This window comes from Malania oleifera, chromosome 3 (genome assembly GCF_029873635.1).
Source record: "Malania oleifera isolate guangnan ecotype guangnan chromosome 3, ASM2987363v1, whole genome shotgun sequence".
NCBI classification, from domain to species: Eukaryota; Viridiplantae; Streptophyta; class Magnoliopsida; order Santalales; family Ximeniaceae; genus Malania; species Malania oleifera.
The window spans coordinates 99,599,889-99,619,822 of NC_080419.1; the positions used below are offsets into that span (position 1 = coordinate 99,599,889).

The 19,934-nt window shown below is 35.0% G+C and overlaps 1 protein-coding gene across 1 annotated transcript; it reads right to left on the reverse strand.

Moving 5' to 3' along the window:
• Positions 1–3,816: 3,816 nt before the first annotated feature.
• Positions 3,817–19,658, reverse strand: LOC131150596 (RNA polymerase II degradation factor 1-like). The gene is made up of 3 exons (XM_058101418.1): positions 18,748–19,658; positions 5,425–5,680; positions 3,817–4,534 (listed from the first exon to the last, which is right to left on the reverse strand). The coding sequence occupies exons 1-3, from the start codon at positions 19,075–19,077 to the stop codon at positions 4,152–4,154; spliced, it is 969 nt and encodes a 322-aa protein (XP_057957401.1). The 5' UTR covers positions 19,078–19,658; the 3' UTR covers positions 3,817–4,151.
• Between the last annotated feature and the right edge of the window lie 276 nt (positions 19,659–19,934).

The following is a 19,934-nucleotide window of genomic DNA, read 5'->3' on the forward strand; positions in this document are numbered from 1 at the left end:
GATCCCCCCAAATGAGTAGCCAAAATATACATAGGACCGTGAACCACAGTTCCACCGAATCCGATTTAAAAAATAACTGATATAAACACAGTTCCCCTTACCTTTTTCCCAAATAATAAATCTCGAACTCTAAGGCTCCTAAACAGCGAACCGTGTTCCAAAACTTACAAATCATAGTATAAAATATACTTACAAGACAGTTTCCTACAAAACTACCGGATCAAAAATGAAAACCGAACCTTACCTCAATTTTTTGCCAAAACATGAAAATCTCCGAAACGGGATTCCAATCCATAGAACTTGTAGAGAATTCTTTCACGATCCTCGTGGTAACTTCAGATTCATGATCCTCGCAATGATCGGCGAAGAAATCTAGATAGATAGAGAGTAGGGAGAGTTCTAGAGAGAGAAAGAGAGAAAGAGAGAAAGAGAGATTTGAAGTTTCTTAATGGTTAGGCAATGAAAAATGATATTTATAACCCTTTAACCCAGGCAAACTTGTCGACGAGATGGTGTCTTCATCGACAAGGCTCTATAGTCCTCTTGTTGACAAGACGACGAACCCTGATATCACCGATTCCCAAAACTCCTCAACTTCTCCTCGTCGACGAGCCTTTGAACTTTGTCGACGAGAGATGCATGACCTTCGTCAACGAACTCTGGCTTTGTTGACGAAGTCTGTTCAAATATCACTTTTACCCCTCTCTTATTTATTTAAACTCACTTATCACAATTCGGGTTCTTACACATAAACTAGGAAGAATTTTTTAAATATCCAATTCACATTAGTAGATTTATTTGTATTTTTTTTTTTCTATTGTTTTCCAAGTTTTAAATGGAGTGATTGGAGCTTAGACCTCATTTGGAACTAAGAAAATATCAAGGAAAATAAAAAAGAAAACAAAAAAAAAAGTATATCAAATTAAAGAACAAAATTTTGGTTTTATACCATTCACGCTTATTTTTTCTTAATTTTTTATTATATTAAAACAAATTTTTATTTTTGATAGTATTTGATATAAAGGGAAAACTACAATGAAAAATGAATTTCTTTCTTATTTTCCTTTACTTTTTCCATCAAAATTTTAGATACAAATGGATCATTAGGGTCTATTTGGATCAAAGATTTTATGTGAGAAAAAGAAAAGGAAAAGAAAATAAGTAGGAAACTCCTTTTTACTTATACTTTCCTTCTCTATTAAATACTATAAAAAATGATAGTTTATTTTAATATGACTAAAACTAAAAATACAAAAAAATAAAATAAAATATTAATGATAGTAAAATTAAATTTTTGTTTATAAATTTTGTACATTTTTATTTTCTTCTTTAATTTTCTTAATAACCAAATATGAAAATGAAGATTCTTATATATATAATATTTTCTGGGTTTGAAATGAAAACTTAGAGAGATAAGGGAAAAATGGAAGAAGATGGGAAAAAAAGGAGAAAGAATGTTGGCATCAACTCCAAGTTATGCTGAAAGAACATGATCACCTCAGTTTTATTAAGTTAAAAAATGTAAAATGGAGAGAGAATAAAAAACAAAAAGAACATAACCAAGAAAGAGAAAAAGAGAGGGAAAAGACAATCTTCTCAAAAGGGTTGGAACTAACCCAAATAACCTGGATGACTCTGAACTTCACTTACCATTGTCAAAAATTAGCAAAAATTGTGGTGAAAACATTGGAAAGATAAATAAAGGAAGATATTTCGCAAAACAAATTCCGAGCTAGTAAGACAACAAAAATCACTCGAATTTGCTAAAGTTAGTATTAGACTTGGAATTTACAAAGAAATCATGAGAAGAGTGAAGGTGGGGGTTGTCCCTAGGACGAAATCGACATCAACAATAACAAACAAATAAGGAGAAATGGTATAAGAAGAGAAAATGAAAATATGAGAAAATTTTCAAAACAAACCCTAAGTGAACCCTAAAAACAACTCGGGGGAGATCCCTAAATGAGATGGACATCAACAACAAAACAAATATGGAGAAATGACATCGCCCAATCTAAGGCCTTTTCACCTTAAAAAATCATGCAAATAAATCTCTAGAAAAAAGTAAATAAATAAAATCTCAATCCACTCATCAAAGAATTTTTTGATGCCTACTTACTCCCAAACACTTGAGCCAAGTATAAGAATTTATATATATTATTTCTTTAGTTTAAGAATTTACCAATTCCGCAAAAGCAACGAAGCTACTTTAGAAAATATGAATTTCAGACCTCAAATTTAAATTTAGGTGGATTTGAATAAATTTTAATTAAATCATATCGAAATCTAACATAAGTCCAAAATCAAGACCCCACCAAATATAGCACAAGTAGATATATAAGAATATGTGCCCAAAAGTAATAATTCTGATCTCCATTCAGATCATAAAGAAATCTTTTCATTATTGATCCTTCTTGCATTCATCACACTAGGATAGAACTTAGATTTTTGCTTACCAAGTTGAAGCCATTTAACCCTTCTCTGCTTAAGAATAGTCTTCTCAGTATTAAGGAGATCCAATAAGCTGTGCCTTTGTCAAGGAGATCAATCCAAGCTTTCTCCATGGCAGCTTTACCAACTGCTATTCTGCTACCAATATTAATGAAGATCTGATTATTATCGAAATTTTACTCTTTAAAAGTAACTTCAATTTTTTTCCACAAAAACATTTAAAAAATTTAAAACCACAAAGAGAGATCTCCTAACCTTCTCCTCAGTTATGCAGAAGAAAGCCAATCCTAGTCCAAAATCCTCGAGATTTAAGAAAATTTTGCAGCCTTAACTCTGCTTTCAGAGGCCAACAAGATCCGCACTGGAGCTGGATAAATTTCCTGCTGGTTTTGTTGTAAGGGTTCATCAATACCCAACATTCCAGCAAGCAAGTTTCATCATGGAGCTATTTTATGTTTTCCTTTCACCTCATCTTTCTTTCTACCTCTTAGGAACAATTGCTGCCTGTTGGTAGCACTTAATCTGAGAATTAGACAAGATGACAGCCCTAACCTTTGGATTAGACAATTTCTTTGTCAGGAATCCAGAGGAAGAGGCTTCCAAAATAATGCCAGAGAATCAGCAGCGTATTCTAGCAATAGGTGACCCATCAGGAGTATCTGAATCTGATCTATTCAGTTACTGAGTTTGTAGGAACGTGCACAGAAGCAGGAGAAGCATAATCCACGTACTTCACAGGATGAATTTCATTCAACACAGGTTTTCCCTATGCAGTAAAATGCACAAGACTGGCTACATTTTTAACATAAATTAATAAGGCTGAAGACACAGCCTTGCCCAAGAATCAAGAGCAATAAAGGAACTAGAAATCTTTACAGCAACTATAATATTAGTGGTCTGAGAAGCGGTCACATCATTTATACATTAAATAGATCCTCCTTGATGTAGGAATGAACCATCTAGATGAAATCAAATTAGCAACCTTGCAAGGCTAAGCACCTGGTGCATTCCTATATTCCTACAGATAAATCAACGCCAAGTCAACAAGGTGATGGGGGCCTTTTCCACTGCTCTTATGAGCAGAGAGAAAAGGCTGTGCAGTCAGGGAAACCCTATGCCAACAAAGTTCGAACATCCCTACTGTGAGCTACTCACCTCAATGTTCAGTCATCAGATCAGCCTCCTTTGGCAGCACCTTGCCACAATTTAGTCCAGAATCCAAAATTTTATTTACTTTTAGCAGGGTTTCAAATCTCCAACTCCAAACATTTCCAAAAATCATGAAAAGATTCTTACGAAAGAAAGCGTGAGGAAACACTTTCTAAAAGAAATGTGCACAAGAAATTCTGAATAAATGCAAAGATATTAGCGTCCATCACTCCATCCATAACTTGAAAGAAACAATAACATAGCAAAAAACACAATCAAAGGACAACTATAATACATGGTGCTGTAAAAGTTCTACCGTCCAAGAAAGATTTTTCAACGAGTAAAACTATCATAAATGATACTCACATGATAATTGAAGAGCAAAAAAAAAGATCAAGAAAACCAAAATAAAAATCCTCCAAGCAACAACCACAGACATACTTCTTAAGGTTACTTTTCATGATATCAGTTGTCCAGAATCTGCTGATTATTTTTGCACCAGAAAATGAACGAGGGATGCATGTTCACACATATGTTGCAAAAAGGGGTTTTTACCGCACTGGTTGCTGGTTGTAATGATTTTTCTCTTTCTTCTTTGCTGCAGCAAGCTTCGCACTCCTGGCTGCAGCCTCCATAGCAGCGGTTTTTGCAGCAGCATCCATTTCTTTACTAGATTTCTTCTTCTTCATAGATGCTAATTTCTTCAACCGCTCTTTCACATCAACCGCAGCTGCATCTTCTTCAGCTTGTTCAGTTTCAGCAACTTCATCTGGCCCATTACCAGAGTTGTTTGCCTGATCCAAGGTTTCCTTCACCTCCTTGGAAGGCTTGTCCTTCTTTTTCTTCTTTTTTGCAGTTTTGGACTCTGAGGCAGCATTTTCTTTCTTCCCATCATCTCCATTGGGCTCCTCATCTTTCTTCTCTTGGGCAGCACCTGAATATGCAAGTGATAAAATTAGACTACCTTGCAAGGCTAGAAGTTTTTATTAGATGCCTTCAAAGAGACTCAGAAATAAAAACTTTATTGAAAAATATATTTTTGTTCAGACAAGATTCATCATAATTGAAGTTAAAACAGCGAACCAAACTCACCTAACACAAATTTGAAGTTTAATATCACACTTAGAAATAAAATTGTTTGCCCACAATGGATAAACATGCACTCCAAATCATGACACTTCAGTTTTTATTAGATGCCTTCAAAGAGCCTCGGCAAGAAAAACTTCATCGGAAAACATATTTTTGTTCAGACAAGATTCATCATAATTGAAGTTAAAACAGCAAACCAAACTCCCCTACCATAAATTTGAAGTTTAATATCACACTTAGAAATAAAATTGTTTGCCCACAATGGATAAACATGCAGTCCAAATCATGACATTTCACTAGGCAAATTTAGATCATTAGATCATGTTGTAGAGACTTAAAAAGATTAAAAAGAAAATTACACTTATTACTGATGAAAGGTCATAATCTATATGAAAAGAAAAGTTGCACTAAACTCTACACTTCACAATTGTTGGAATTGTGAGTTTATGCACGCCCCTAGAAACACAAAAGAACAAGGATTATGAAAAATCTTGATGACTTTGATCCAACTTAAAATAATATTCGCATCGACTCTAGAGGAAGCTTTTGACCACTCTTTAATGAACACATATAACCCAATGGTTTCTGAAACTTCAGATTTAATTATTTCAAGAAGTCTTTAATCATTTCTGAGAATGGAAAGAACAACATAGCATCCCAATGCAGGGGATTCATAATCAGCACCAAAAACAGAACACAAGAAAATTTTCATAGAAGGGAATAGACCACGCTTACCAAGGGACTCAACTTGGACACTATTCTCTTTCTGGGAAACTCCAAAATCAGCCAAAAGGGCCTCCAGTTCTTCAAGCTCCTTTTTCTTCCTTTCCTTCTTTGAAAGCTGTCTTTCTGCCTCTTTAGGTGCCAAAGGAACTTCAGGTGGCTTCTGTATCACTGGTTCAGGGTGTACCGGAACCTCCGGTTCATGGTCATGCTCTTCCTCAACATCATCATCACCCTCATCGAGAATATCTTCTTCACTTTCACTCTCCTGTAACAATAGGGAAAGCACCAGTTCAGTGATATCCTAAAGATATTGGATTTTCTAAAGAAGCACATTGTTTTATTTCATCAGCCATTGACAGTGTTGCATTCAATTCTGCAGTTACCTCACAAGCATGCACGTGCACAACTTATATATCAGTTAAATGCTCCATTGACACCCAGGAGCCACAAAGTTTGGAGAATGCACATGCACAAACAAAATTTTCTAATCAGTTAAATGCTCCATTAACGCCCATGTGCCACAATGTTTGAAGACTCTTTTGAGCTCATATGAAACTACAAAAAATTAATCTAGAGTGTGAGATAACAAATTCATCTTAAGCTGAACTAAATCAAACCCAGCCCCCATCTGAAATTGGGTAGACCCCAATGAAGTAGTCAAAAATTTTAAATACTTGCATTTGATTGGATTGGCCAGGCCCAATTAGTTATTGGCTGGGGCCCAAATTAGTTCAGCAATCTAGGCATGGTTGGTGATTATTTCTGTGGCCTCATGCGAGCCTTGCAGAAAAAGAGTTGCATTACTTGGTGCACACAAGTGATTACAGAGCCTTGAAGCATCAGTGTGGGCACAAGAAAGAGAGAGGAAATGAAATTTTTTTTATTTTTAAAATATAACAAATAAATGTATGTTACTTTTTTTTCTTGGCAACGAAGAACAGTAATAAAGGAGCAAGAGGACTTGGCCTTTGAGTATGATACCGTTTGAGTAAATTTAAAATTCTAGATCAATAATATATATTTTCAGGGTGCTACTTTTTAAATGTGTACTGCCATGCGGTTAGTTTTCACAACTAATATCAACTACAGACACCTGCAACACTACCACAAGAACTTGGAAAAAAGTTATGACAACCACTTTACAGGGCTATCAAAATAGCACAGGAATTTTTGTTTCTTGATACCCTGAAAAATCCACACATCCACTAATCGATCATTTCTGTGATTTTGTATCACAAAATTCACAATTCTGGGTTACACCATTAGAGCCAGGCGAATAAAGAACTACTGTGATATTTTAAGCAAAAACGAGTCTTCTTAAATGCATTCGATTCACAGAAAATAAATTATCTTTACAAATGAAATCATCCTCACTACTAATGACAACTCCAAGGTATTCACATCCTCATTTCCAAATTTCCACAAATTAAGAAACTCATATGGAATGCAGAAGAAGAAGAAGAAGAAGAAGAAATTATCTTTACAAACGAAATCATCCTCACTACTATGACAACTCCAAGGTATTCACATCCTCATTTCCAAAGTTCCACGAATTAAGAAACTCATATGGAATGAAGAAGAAGAAGAAGAAGAAGAAGATGAGGATGACGATAATGGGTCATACTAATTGCAGGCACCAAAGCCAAAATGTGGCACAATCATAGTCAATTCAGAGCTTAGAAAGGAAAGGAAAGGAAAGATATAAGGAAATGGCTCGTGCGACAAGGGAGTGAGCCCAAAGCATGGAAATGGCATGATAATATTACAAAAAGATTAAACTGAGCATAAAAAGAACGGAGTTGAAGGCGCAGAAATTGCATAAAAATATTTTAAAAAGGAGTAAATTTAACATAAGAAGAAGCAAAATCATCCAAGCAATGAATAGCTCAAATACAGTTTATGCGACATATAAAAGCAATTAGGTTCATGGTCAACAGTAGTTTAAACCAAACCCAAAGATATGGAAAATCAACATTAAGTACAATATATGGAGCAAAAATAATGGTGGTGATGATGCTGAAGACAGAAAATACAATGAAAAAGCTGACCATAGGCAATCATGTGATCATACAAGAAGAAAGATGCGAACAGACTTCAATATAACTTGTATAACCAACCAATAACATGCCATGCAATGCTATTTCCTACTAATTTGTATCTTTTAAGATTAAAGCGTACATGGTCACTCATGAATAAGGTAGGAATATCTGGTGTAGTGCTTATACCCCAATCCTAATTCAGCTTCACGTTATATATGTTAGCCCCAAGGTCCACAGCAAGTACTTGGCAATAATAAACTTGTCAAACCAATGTTTTTTTTGTTAGATTAAATAAGATTTGCAGGTATTTGCCCATCATGGGAAGTATGGGAACTCAGCATAATTTAAGGACACGAAAGTTTTAAGATTTTAGTTTTAGAAATTTTAATTTTAATATCTGGCGTAATCTATTGCAAAATGGGCTTTCTACATCTTGGCACATGAGAACAACCTGATTAACATGCAGGTTTTAGGTCTTCAGTTTTGGTGATTTGTTTAATCATGTTATAGGAAGTTAGCCTGGTCAACAACCACCAATTGCAAGTGAAAATTGGACCAACAGTGGACTACCATTGGCAGTCAACTGTCCCTGGTATGGGTCAAAGTTTTTCCCAGAAATGGTTCCCATCCTCACAGAAACAAAAGCAGTTTCTACATGGTTCTACAAAGCCTATCGCCCCTACTTAGGAGATTGACTAATTTGCTAGAAAATTTTCCTCATGCATTAACAGCTGGTAGGTGGTCAACTAGTTCAAATTACAAAGTCAGGCAGCTGTACTTTGAACAATAGCAAGAAATATTTTCCATTAAATTCTGCATATCCCTCTTATAATTTATGGAGTAAGCTTAAGCACCTGAGCTTGAGATTTTCATAGTGTTATCTCTCCATTCCCATAACTCTTTTCTAGTGCACTTACACTGGGAACTTCGTTTTTCATGGGTTAAGCCCATAAGTTCATCCCTGTACTTTGGGTTAAGTCGGTCCCTCGGAAAAAAAAATTCCGTTAAAACAAGGGAAATTTTCTAGTTAGGGAATTTTCCTCTGGCACATGCGACAAAGTTTTAGCATGCATGGACATTTTCCGGCTAATTAAAACTGTGTGGCAATTAAATCCAGTCATACAAAAAAAAAAAAAAAAACCGAGTTCCATAATACAGTAGCAAAATATCTGCATACTTGCTCACCTCATCCCAACTTTAAACTCAGGATGCCACATAGCTACACATCAGCTTTCCAAAGGCCATTAGACCTAAAATAGGCTAAATATGCAAGAAAACAGTCACATGCAACCACATGACTGATTGTTCTGCATCCTCAGGTCCCAAATAGAGAATCACCTTTTCTAATAACTTGATTAGAAAATTTTCTGAGGGACGAACTTAAAACAACTTAAGGAGTGCAGAAGTGGACAGATGGCTTGACTCCATTTTTGAGAGAGAGACCCTTTTGCCAAAACTCGTTCATTGAAGGACTCTAGTAGTTATTGAAAGACAGTAGAACCTCAAAGATTGGAGACTTGAGAGATTAGACATATGCTTGAGGAAGCCAAACCACCATAAACAAGTTTTCATTTTCCACTTGCTCTCTCGCTCATTTTATTTACTACTTTGTTTGATCAATTGTGGATTAGTTATCAATTAATAAACAAGTCTCTCTCTCTCTGATAGCAAAAGAAGAGATCTTAAGAATTTACACAGAGGAAAATGAGATATCTCCCATCAAAATTCAGGAACAATCCAGAGAAAAGAAAGTTCATCTTCTTCTTTTTTCACTTCATTGTTTGGTTAATCCTTAGTTAGTTGTTCTTTGTAGCTTTGAATTGAGCAATTAACATGCACCCATTATCTTGGGTTGCTTTTGGGTCACAAGGTGAGGGTAAAGCAAACACAGCCCTTTGAAAATTATGCGCACACATTGAGAACCCAACAGAAGTTTCCGTCTGAGTTCTCAGTTTTACTATAATTATTACAATGCATACTAAGCATCATACATCTCCCCAGATAATTAGGAAAATTAAAGACCAACCCTTTACGAAAAATAACTTCCAAACATATTAATTTACCGTTAGTACAATCAATCTGCACTAAAAGGATTCATGTAGCCTACTCCATCTAGTAGGACTTAAGGGTTGGTTTTTTGGTTGTTGTCATAAACAATTTCAATTTGTAATAAGGATGTAAGGCATAAGCATATAATGTTGGTTGTAAGGCACAAGCATAATGCTGGTTACAAGGCACAAGTATAATGCTGGTTGTAAGCAGATGCTTACACACTACATTATGTAAAGGAGTTTCTTGATATGGTAACAATAGAGTTACACAAGAACTGACTCTAAGTGGGAACAAGAGTTGAAAGAACCAGCCATACATAGTGCTCAAAATTGAATTTACAGATCTAGCATTGCCAAGCCTCATACAAGGCAATGACCCTAGTGCAATGGTTTTTTGGTATTGAGATTTGACCTCAGGACTTATAAGCATTAAGCACCCAAGCACTCAGCTCAGAGCACATAGCACTTAAAATTGAATTTACAGATATGGTGTTGCCAAGTGTCATGGTCCCACATTAGATGTGTACTAAGGAGATCTTCAACTTATAAGGAGAGTTTGGGTTCCAACTAAACAATGCGCCTTTTATAGGACAAATCCGTGAGGCTAATGGGCCAAAGCGGACAATACCTCACCCAAGTTGGGCTCAAAACCATTACATTTGGTATCGGAGTCAACCTGGGGATACGCCCTAGGGGTACTATCATGTGAGTGGATCCACCCTGACGGCTACTATCATGTGAGTGAATCTTAGAAGTGTAAGCCACTTTGATGAGGACAGCCTGTTGCGGTCTCACATTGAATGTGTACTAGGAAGATCATGCTGACAAAAACGTTAGAAATCAGATGGGAGAACCTGTCACAGTCTCACATCAGATGTGTACTAGAGAAATCACGCTGATGAGGATGTCAAAGATTGGACTGAAGAGCCTGTCATGGTCCCACATCAGATGTGTACAAGGGAGATCTTGGGCTCATAAAGGGGATTTGGGTTCCAACTAAGTGAGGCTTCTTTTATAGGACAAACCCGTGAGGCCAGTGGGCCAAAGTGGACAATACCTCACCGGAGTTTGGCCTAAAGACTATTACACCAAGGCTCGTACAAGGCAATGACCTCCTAAAGTGCAGCAAGTTTCTGATATTGAGATTTGACCTCAGGACTTATAAGCATTAAGCACCCAAGCACTCAGCTCATGGCACATAGTGCTTAAAACTGAATTTACAGATCTGGCATTGCCAAGCCTCATATAAGGCAATGACCCTCCTAAGTGCAATGGGTTTCTGGTATTAAGATTTGACCTCAGGACTTATAAGCACCAAGCACCGAAGCACTCAACTCAGGGCTATGACCACTGCATTAAAATCATTGATTTCTGTAATAAAGACCCAAGCATATAACTGACTTCATTCTCATCCAAACAATAGTTTGGTCTCTTTTAACCAATGCAAAAAGAAGAAATATTCATTGCAGATGCACAAATTTATTTCTCTTCTATTCTTTACATACCAACAACCAGTTTCTTGTGTCATATACACTGCCAAATAAACATGCGACTTTCATAGAGAAAGCCCATTAATGTTTTGTCTTTTAAGTAGTGTGACCATAAGTGTGTATTCCATTATCTACTCTTATATTGTATTCTATCGCACTCTGAATATGATCTTCAATCCAACACATAGTGAAAAGTATAGTATCGCATTTAACTCATCTGCTCATTAATCTACACTATTTTATCTACAAACATAATACTGTTAGGACCACACCTTCAGGTCCTTCACCACAACATTCTTTCTCATTTGATGATATTTTCATGACAACTAACAAAAATCTTTTTTTAAATAAAAGGGCACATCCAATGTGCAAAAACTGTATATATAAAGAAGATTAGCTACACACATTTTCCAATTTGAATTTCATATCATTTATGATCTCCACTGTTCCATTACATGTCTACTGCCACATTTACCTCGCTCATCTACTAAGTGTATAAACTATAGTTCAAAGACTAAACCTCGCAATTAAAACAGTTCTTCCATCACCAAGTGGTCACATTTTCCCCTTTAGGAGGTGTTACAAAAAAGATACAGAAACAATATCACAACCAAGTCACCAAAGAGAATATATCGAGAAAATACAGCTATATCCACATATTTCCACTAAATCTGCAAAAGAATCCATAACAATACGCATATAACTAGAAACTCAAGAAATAAAATCCTAGATCATCCACTTGACATTGCTAACAATAAACTCCATGACATAGGAAGCACTCCCACTATTCCTCCCATGCTGAAGGCATCACATCACAACACATAAAGCTGGACCAAGCCCTAAACCCCCATCTCACGTCAACAAGAAACTGGAGAACTAAGAGCCTGCTTGGTATCGTTTCTGTTTTCGATTTTTTTTTTTTTTTACAGTTAAGAAACAGATTTGAAAACATGTTTGTTTACATTGTCGGTTTTTTGTTTCAGTAGACGGTTTCCATCAGTTTTCAGAAAAACTCAAAACCAGATTTTATGATTTTTAGTTTTTTTGGCAACTGCTGCTAGAATATTTTATACTTTTTAGTATTCAGAATTAACTTTGGATTATATCATTCATTTCATGCATACTTTTTACATAAAACTAAAATAAACTGATCATATGAATTTAAAATATAATTAAAACAAAAATTACCCATAAATTTTCAAAAAATAAATAAATAATAAAATTATTTACAAAATATTTTTACTATATTTCAGTTGTCATGTACAATAAGATTGTTCTTGTAAAGTGAATTTTGAAATATAATAATTAAGTAAAATAATTATAATAATTTTTATTTTTATTATAATATTTTTAATTTATATTACTATCTAGTTTTATTATTTCAATCATATTTTGTAATTATTATTTGATTCAAGGACAAAACGGAGCATTTGTTTAATCAAGTTTTTAATTTGTTTGTCCTAAAAATATTAACCAAACACGTTACTAGTTTTCAATTTTTAGTTTCTATTTCGAGTTTTTAGTATTCGCCTTTGTTTTTGTTTCCATAATTTTTAACACCAAACGACCTCTGAGTATGGTTAGACCCAATAAAACATCAGCAACAAAAGCATGATCCACGTGTCTCTCACAGCAGGGTAAAACAAGAACAAGTGGCCACACTTCTCCATCCCCTTTTTGCACATATAACATTGTCATCAAGGTACACATCTCTATGGACATATTTGTCAAATCAAAACATGAATCAAAGTCATAATTTTGTGATTCCAGAATCAAGAAATGAATTGAATCATAAGATTTGGCACAAATTTGAAGATTTTGGTATAAGACTATGTTGCATGTATATCTAAAACAAACAAATTTCATTAAAAGGCAAAATAAATTGATAAAAATTGTACACACACACACACACATATTTCTATCCATGTATGGATAAAAAGTATACCATTTTTCAGAAATTTGAAATAAAAGTAGCTCACCTTCGATATGTCAAAACTTGAAAAAGCCCCATCCCTAAACACTTCTAATTTCCAAATAGATGATGCTTAAGGAGAATCAATCAAATGGAGACTTTATGAGATAGTCTACCCCATTATAAAAAGTGCAAGAAGCCTAAGTTAAGAGAGGGTGAGGGAGAGAGAGAGAGAGAGAATGAGGGAGGGAGGGAGGCAGGGAAGTGGAAAATTTTCCTTTATTTTCATTTGAAAGACCTACAAAAAAGATTTTACAGTCTTCTGTGTTAAAGATAATGAATTTGGATTTTTAAATTGGTGGGTTTATTGAAACTAATTAGTTGATTTGGATCTAGTCTGATCTGACTGCTTACTACATCATGAATCATAAAATTTGAAACAAGAACTGTAAGATTAATTAATAGCCAATTCTAGCTTACTTCGATTCGCCCACTAATTTAATAGATAGGCAAGCAAACCAAATCAAATCTTGCATTTCGAATCAAGAATTGTACAATTTTGACACCGCTGAAATGGGTGAAAATTGTACCTCCTGGAAAAAGGAATCCAGCACTTCATAGACCTTTCCAGCGAAATACACGACCACTAGTCATACACATCAAGTTCTACAGCCCACTGAGACATATCAACAGCCCTTTCATGGAGGAACACCATTAGACAATTTTAGACACCTCTACGCTCTGTATTTTTCATAATCTCTCTCTTCCTCCCTCCTTCACCAGCATTACTCTTCCACTACAGCCATCTGCCCATCTCCAAATCCTACTAGTTTCTTCTAAACACAAAGTTCCAACATGTCTCATCAATCTCCATATATGCCACAACTGAGGCTATGGGGACTTCAGCAATTGAAACATATTAGGAAACTTCTCCTTTAGCTCCATATCCTGTCATCATAACATATTATGGCTTTGTTGGAACCCAGAATAGGAATAAGTGGATTTGGGAATCCCAAACTAGTCATTCCTATTCCAAAGAATGGAAATGGTTGTTTGTGTTTGATTATGAATCAAAATCATTAGAATATGTAAAGCATTTTTGCTTTTTGTTGTTTTAATATAAGATGGCAATATTGCCATTTTGAGGAATAAAAACTATCCTCCCTCCCAGATTGGTATTATCAGTGGGTTCCATGCTTTACCCTCAACCACCCTTCCCCACAAGGCTTCTTCTTCATTAGCAAATCACCACATGATACTTTCCCATGGAAGCCTTCTTAAATTCCTTGAACCTTCTTATGCCCAATATGCCTAGCCACCTTCTACCCTGCAAATGGAACCTCCTTTCCTCCCCTAAGTCACCCAAAGAAAATCCATCCTCAAATTATCCAATGCATTTTCTACTGAAGCTAGAATTAGTAGAAAATAAATATCTGCAAATGGGAACATTGCTTTCAATAAAAGCCAATCCTGCTTTGGATAGACACTGCTTACAGTCTACAAAACTCCTTTGAAATCCCTCCAGCACTACCTACCAAATTACCCAAGATTTGAAGGAATACCCAAAAGAAAGCCCTAAATATGTGGTAAGACACACTTAATCCAAATGCAAAACAAGCTTTGCCATATTGTCCACATCATCAATAAGAACAATCTCACTATTCTTAAACAATGCATCAAATCTCAAAATATAATATGTTATATAGAGGTCTTTAATTTACAGAACCATCTTAAGTTCCAAACTTTTTATTCAGACTACTAGTAACCTTTTATTGGCTATATGCTTGTAATCCTAAAAATACTGAGACCTGCTTTTTCTCCCAAAAATAATAATGAGCTCCAAGGCCTAAATTAACCCGCTTCCACAGTCACCAAATATCCCACTTGCGGGCTACTCAATTATTTTTCATGAACTTAAGAATCATATTGCATGTTTAGTACAGCTGAGTATGCTTTGTCCATCCCAATCAAAAAATCCATTGCCTTTGTCATAAATGGCTATTTAGACTGCCTATCATCAAATAAACGGTAGACACAAGTCATCAACACAATTTTATGCAAAGACATCAAGCACTCACAAGATTTAGCACACAAATATCATCAACGAATAGAGGACACAATCTTTTTTACTTCCAAAAATTATGAAATATCTTGAGTAACATTTTAAAATAAAAAAATAATAGAACGGAGAATACAGGTTCTCATTTCAGCTCAAATTAACTGCACTCACAATAATTCTGTACAACAGGAATTTTCAAATGCCACATGTGCCAGGCATACTAAACCTCAAAACATCACTTAATTTTCAATAATTTATATAAATAGAAATAAAAAACAATTTACAAGTTAAAAAAGGGCAGCCCGGTACACAAAGCTCCCACGTATGTGGAGAAGGGGCAGACCACAATAGGTCTATAGTACGCAGCCTTACCTTATATTTTTGCAAGAGGCTGTTTTCACGCCTCAAACCCATGACCTCTAGGTCACATGGCGGCAACCTTACCGTTGTGCCTAAGCTACCCTTCAAAACAATTTACAAGTTAACATCTGAAAAATTCAAGACTAAAATATCTACATTCCCTAGGCATCACTGCATCACCCACTTGCCCACACATGAAGCTTTTACCCCAAGCCTATCAACAAATTGCATTTTCTAGTTACTCTTGCACACAAGGCTCTTAATGATTATCCTCAATTTTTTGTTAAGCTGATGCAAGTATGAACTGAACAGCTTATCCACTAGATCTAGCAGAGCAAAAATGCAAAACGATCAAACTTACCTCTCCCTGGTCCTCTGTTGCCGTCACACTAAAAAAAAATTGTATATATTCTCAGATTATGAGACACACAATGATCTTTTAAAAAATAATTCTTCCATAACTGTCAACTCCAGCTTCAAAAAATCTCAAGCTTTTTGTATTGGCCATGTACAAAGCCTGTATCCTATCTGATCTTGTTTTTTTTTTTTTTTTAAAGAGAATGTAAGATTGAATATATTAGCTTAACAGGACAGCATAGAGATTAAATTTCAAATACAAACATAGAACACTGAACTATATACAAACCCAATAACATTGACTTCAAAACAAACTTTATGGACAGTGGCCTTTGTAGAATTTACATCATTCTCTAACATTTCTAGATCTCCATAGGTAATAAATAATAGCATACCAGATTAGCTTAGCTTTATCATCCTTCCTTTCTCCAAATTCTTGAGCCATTGTAATTCCCCTTCCCAGCTGGAATATTTTTTATTAAATTGGAAAGATCTGAATACTCCATAATAGAACTCATTTGAATATGTCCATGTGAAAAACAAAAGGTTCCTACTTTCATTTCCATTATTGCATAGAATACAGAGTCTACTTGAAGAATTCCCCCATCTAAACATTCTGTCAAAGGTAGGAGTCTGGCCAACCAACAGATGAAGCTGTGTCTTTGAATGTTTGTTTTAAACCAGACTGCAGACCACCATGATACCTCAGGATATCATGTATAAGCAATTTTATCTTACACAAACAATGTTCACATAGATTTGAAGCAAATAGATAAGATAATACAAAATAATGTTTGAATCAATCTTCTCTTGGATCGGATTATTAGAAAGAGCCAAGATACTTTGTGATTTCTTACGTTTTTGTAAACATGATCATGAGTTACATACCATACATGCTAATTCGAATTTGTTGAATATTAGAGTTTCTACGATTAATACTATTTATTCAACAAATTTGATTGACTAGAATAACACTACAGAACAAAGGAATCTACTGGTAATAGATAAAACTGAAAAAAAAAAAAAAAAACTTTTGTCTTATACACAAACAGCATTCACATAGAATTGAAGGAAATAGATGGGATAATACAAAAAAAAGTTTTGAATATATCTACTTTTGGATCAGCTTTATGAGAAAGAGCCAAGATACTTTGTGATTTCTAATGTTTTTGTAAAAATTATCACGGGTTACGTATCCTACATGCTAATTCAAAATTGTTGAATATTAGAATTTCTATGATTAATATAACACAACAGAACAAAAGAATCTACTGGTAGATAAAACTAAAACAAAAAAAACCTTTTATCTTAAAAGACACAAACAGCATTCACATAGAATTGAAAGAAATAGACGGGATAATACAAAAAAAATTTTGAATATATCTACTTTTGGATCAGCTTTATGAGAAAGAGCCAAGATACTTTGTGATTTCTAATGTTTTTTCATGCTAATTCAAATTTGTTGAATATTAGAATTTCTATGATTAATATTATTTATTCAAAATTTTTGAATGACTAGAATAACACTACAAAACAAAGGAATCTATTGGTAATAGATCGAACTAAAAAAAAAAACATTTTTTATCTCATAAATGAACAATGTTCACATAGAAGTATTCCATTCAGGTTAAAGCAAGGATACTCACATTCATGAAATAACCACTACAATGTAGAACTTTCAAAAAAAATAAGAAGCAAAATTGCCGACCTATTTTTTACAACTCAATATTTCAATTTCATTATAATCAGATTTTGTCAACCCCATGTCGCTCCTACAGCCAAACATCCTTGGACATGGCATGCGGCGCATGCCACATGAAAATTAATCTTTAATTTAGTTGCTATTGTTTCTTGTTAGTCATTGGAGTAGCTCATAATTATCACTAAAAACACGGGCATGGGAATTTAAAATTATCAGTGTGAAAACAAATGCAAATAGTGGTTAAACATCAATGCTGTAATTGAAATTTACATTATATATAAGGAATGTGTTTGGTTAATAATATCCCTCTCAACTTGATATTTTGCACTATTGGCAGGCATTCATGGGTATCTAATCCAGCTATGAGCTTGGAAAAACATAAAGCTACAAAGAAGCTAAGAAGGAGTGTTGGTACTTGGTTGACTAACTAGAGCTACACTGGACATAATTTGATCATGCAAATATATATGAACTTTGCCTGCGCAGACCCTGATGCATTTAAGGAAATATCTCACTGATGCACCTATTGACCTTGAATCTATAATTTAAATTATATCAAATGAAGAATATTTCAAAAATATATATATTACTGTTATCCAATATCCAGTGTCCTTAAGCACATTTTAAGATGACAATGATGCAGCCATGCAATGTTTTAAAAGTCGAAGGCAAAAGACAAGGCATTGTAACCCCTAAGAGGTGAAGCAAAAGCCTTAAGGCAATGGACTGTAAGCCTTTTGAAAAAATTTTGAAGGACAAACATATTTAAATAAATTACATAGATTTCAAAAATAAAGTAAAAATTGAGAAAAATCACAAATATGATGTAAAAAAAAAAAACATTCATAATTTGCAAACTACTTGTTGGCCATTCAAAAATTGCTAACATAAATTCATTATGTAAATCATGACAAGAGAAAGCCATAACATTACATAGTGAAATTATTTTCAAGATCTAAGATACAACTCTCAATTATTTTGGAAAAGTTGAGATTTAAGAGTTTTAGAAATCAACTCACATTATGACATTCCTTTTATACAAGCATGTAGTTAAAGTTCTCTACCTAAATTTAACTTTGCGAATTACACACCCAAAATATGTAAGCATCAACCTTATTGTATAAATGTGTAAGCCTCAGCATGCTGTCTTAGCCTTTTTCGGACTTGGCATTTTAGATTGGGCCTCAAGGCATTTTAGGCATGCATTGCCTTGAGGCCAGCCTTGCCTTAAGGCGAGGCTTGATTAAGCCTTTTGAAACATTGCTACCATATACATACATACATACATACATAACAGAGATACCGTTTCAATAAAATATGAATCACATAACAGTGAATAAAGTTAAAAACAAATCCACAAACCTCCACATTAGATTGGCTCTGATTAGTCTGCTGAGGGGGTTCTGAAGAACCCCAGATGGACTGGGGTGGCGCAGTGGTGGCATAGTAGTCGTCATCGTCGTCAACATCAGCCCACGAGGTCACTTTGAGCGGAGCAGGAGCCCAGTACACTGGCGGCTCTGGCTCCGGCTCCTTCACGCGAGTCTTTGAGGAAGAGGTCTTGCTACTCTTGGATGACCCTCGTTCCTTATCCGACTTCTTCTTCTTCCTCAAAGTCTCAAGCGCCGCAAACACGTTTGTGTTGTTGATCACGAGCGATCCCTCGTCCCTCCTGCTTCCACCTCCCACCATTTCTCTTGAAAAACACAGATGCGATCGAACAAAACAAAGCTCCCGAGCGGGCAGAAACTATAAACTCTTAAAACTTCCAGCGCTAAACTGAAATTTATCAATTACTTCAGAAAACTCGAATACCAAAAAGAAAACACTTTCCGACTGTTGGGGTTTCGATTTTTTTGTATATATGTCGGGATTAGAAAATATGAAGAACAAATTTATTGAAAAGTAAAAAACGAAAAATACTATAAACCCAACTCTAAACTTTCGAAAACAAATTCTTTTCCTGCAAAATTCAAGACGGAAAGAAGTTTATCCAAAATTTCACAAAACTTCGAAGATTCCGAGGGATCAGCTGTTCGATGAAGACTATTAGCGTCAGAGAAAGAGAACGAGAGGGAGTTGGTGATTGAAGGGCTAGGGTTTGGAGGCTGGAGAAGGTATGAGACGCAATGAATTTGGTGCGTTAATGGAGAAAGGGTAATGACGAAGGGCTTGCAGATAACGTAGTGAGAGAGAAGAGGAAGAAAGGGGGGGGTTTTTATAGGTGTGGGTTTTTACGAAATGGTGCTTCTGATGATTTTGTTTTACGGATTAGGGCATCAAGATTGCAAATTTTGCTGAAAAGATTGGTTTCGAATTTTTTGCGCTACAAACGACGTCGTTCAATCTCAAAAGTATCCCCCCTAACAATATTAAAATTGAAAATATTGTTAAAACTCTTCCTTTTTATGTTTGGGTAATGAGATTTTGTTTTGTGTTACTTGCGCATTTTTTAAAAAAGATTTGTCACTCGTGCTTATTTTTCTCAAGTAAATTTAGCAAAAGATTTGGAAAGATAACGTTTGAAAAATTAAGAGAGAATACATAGG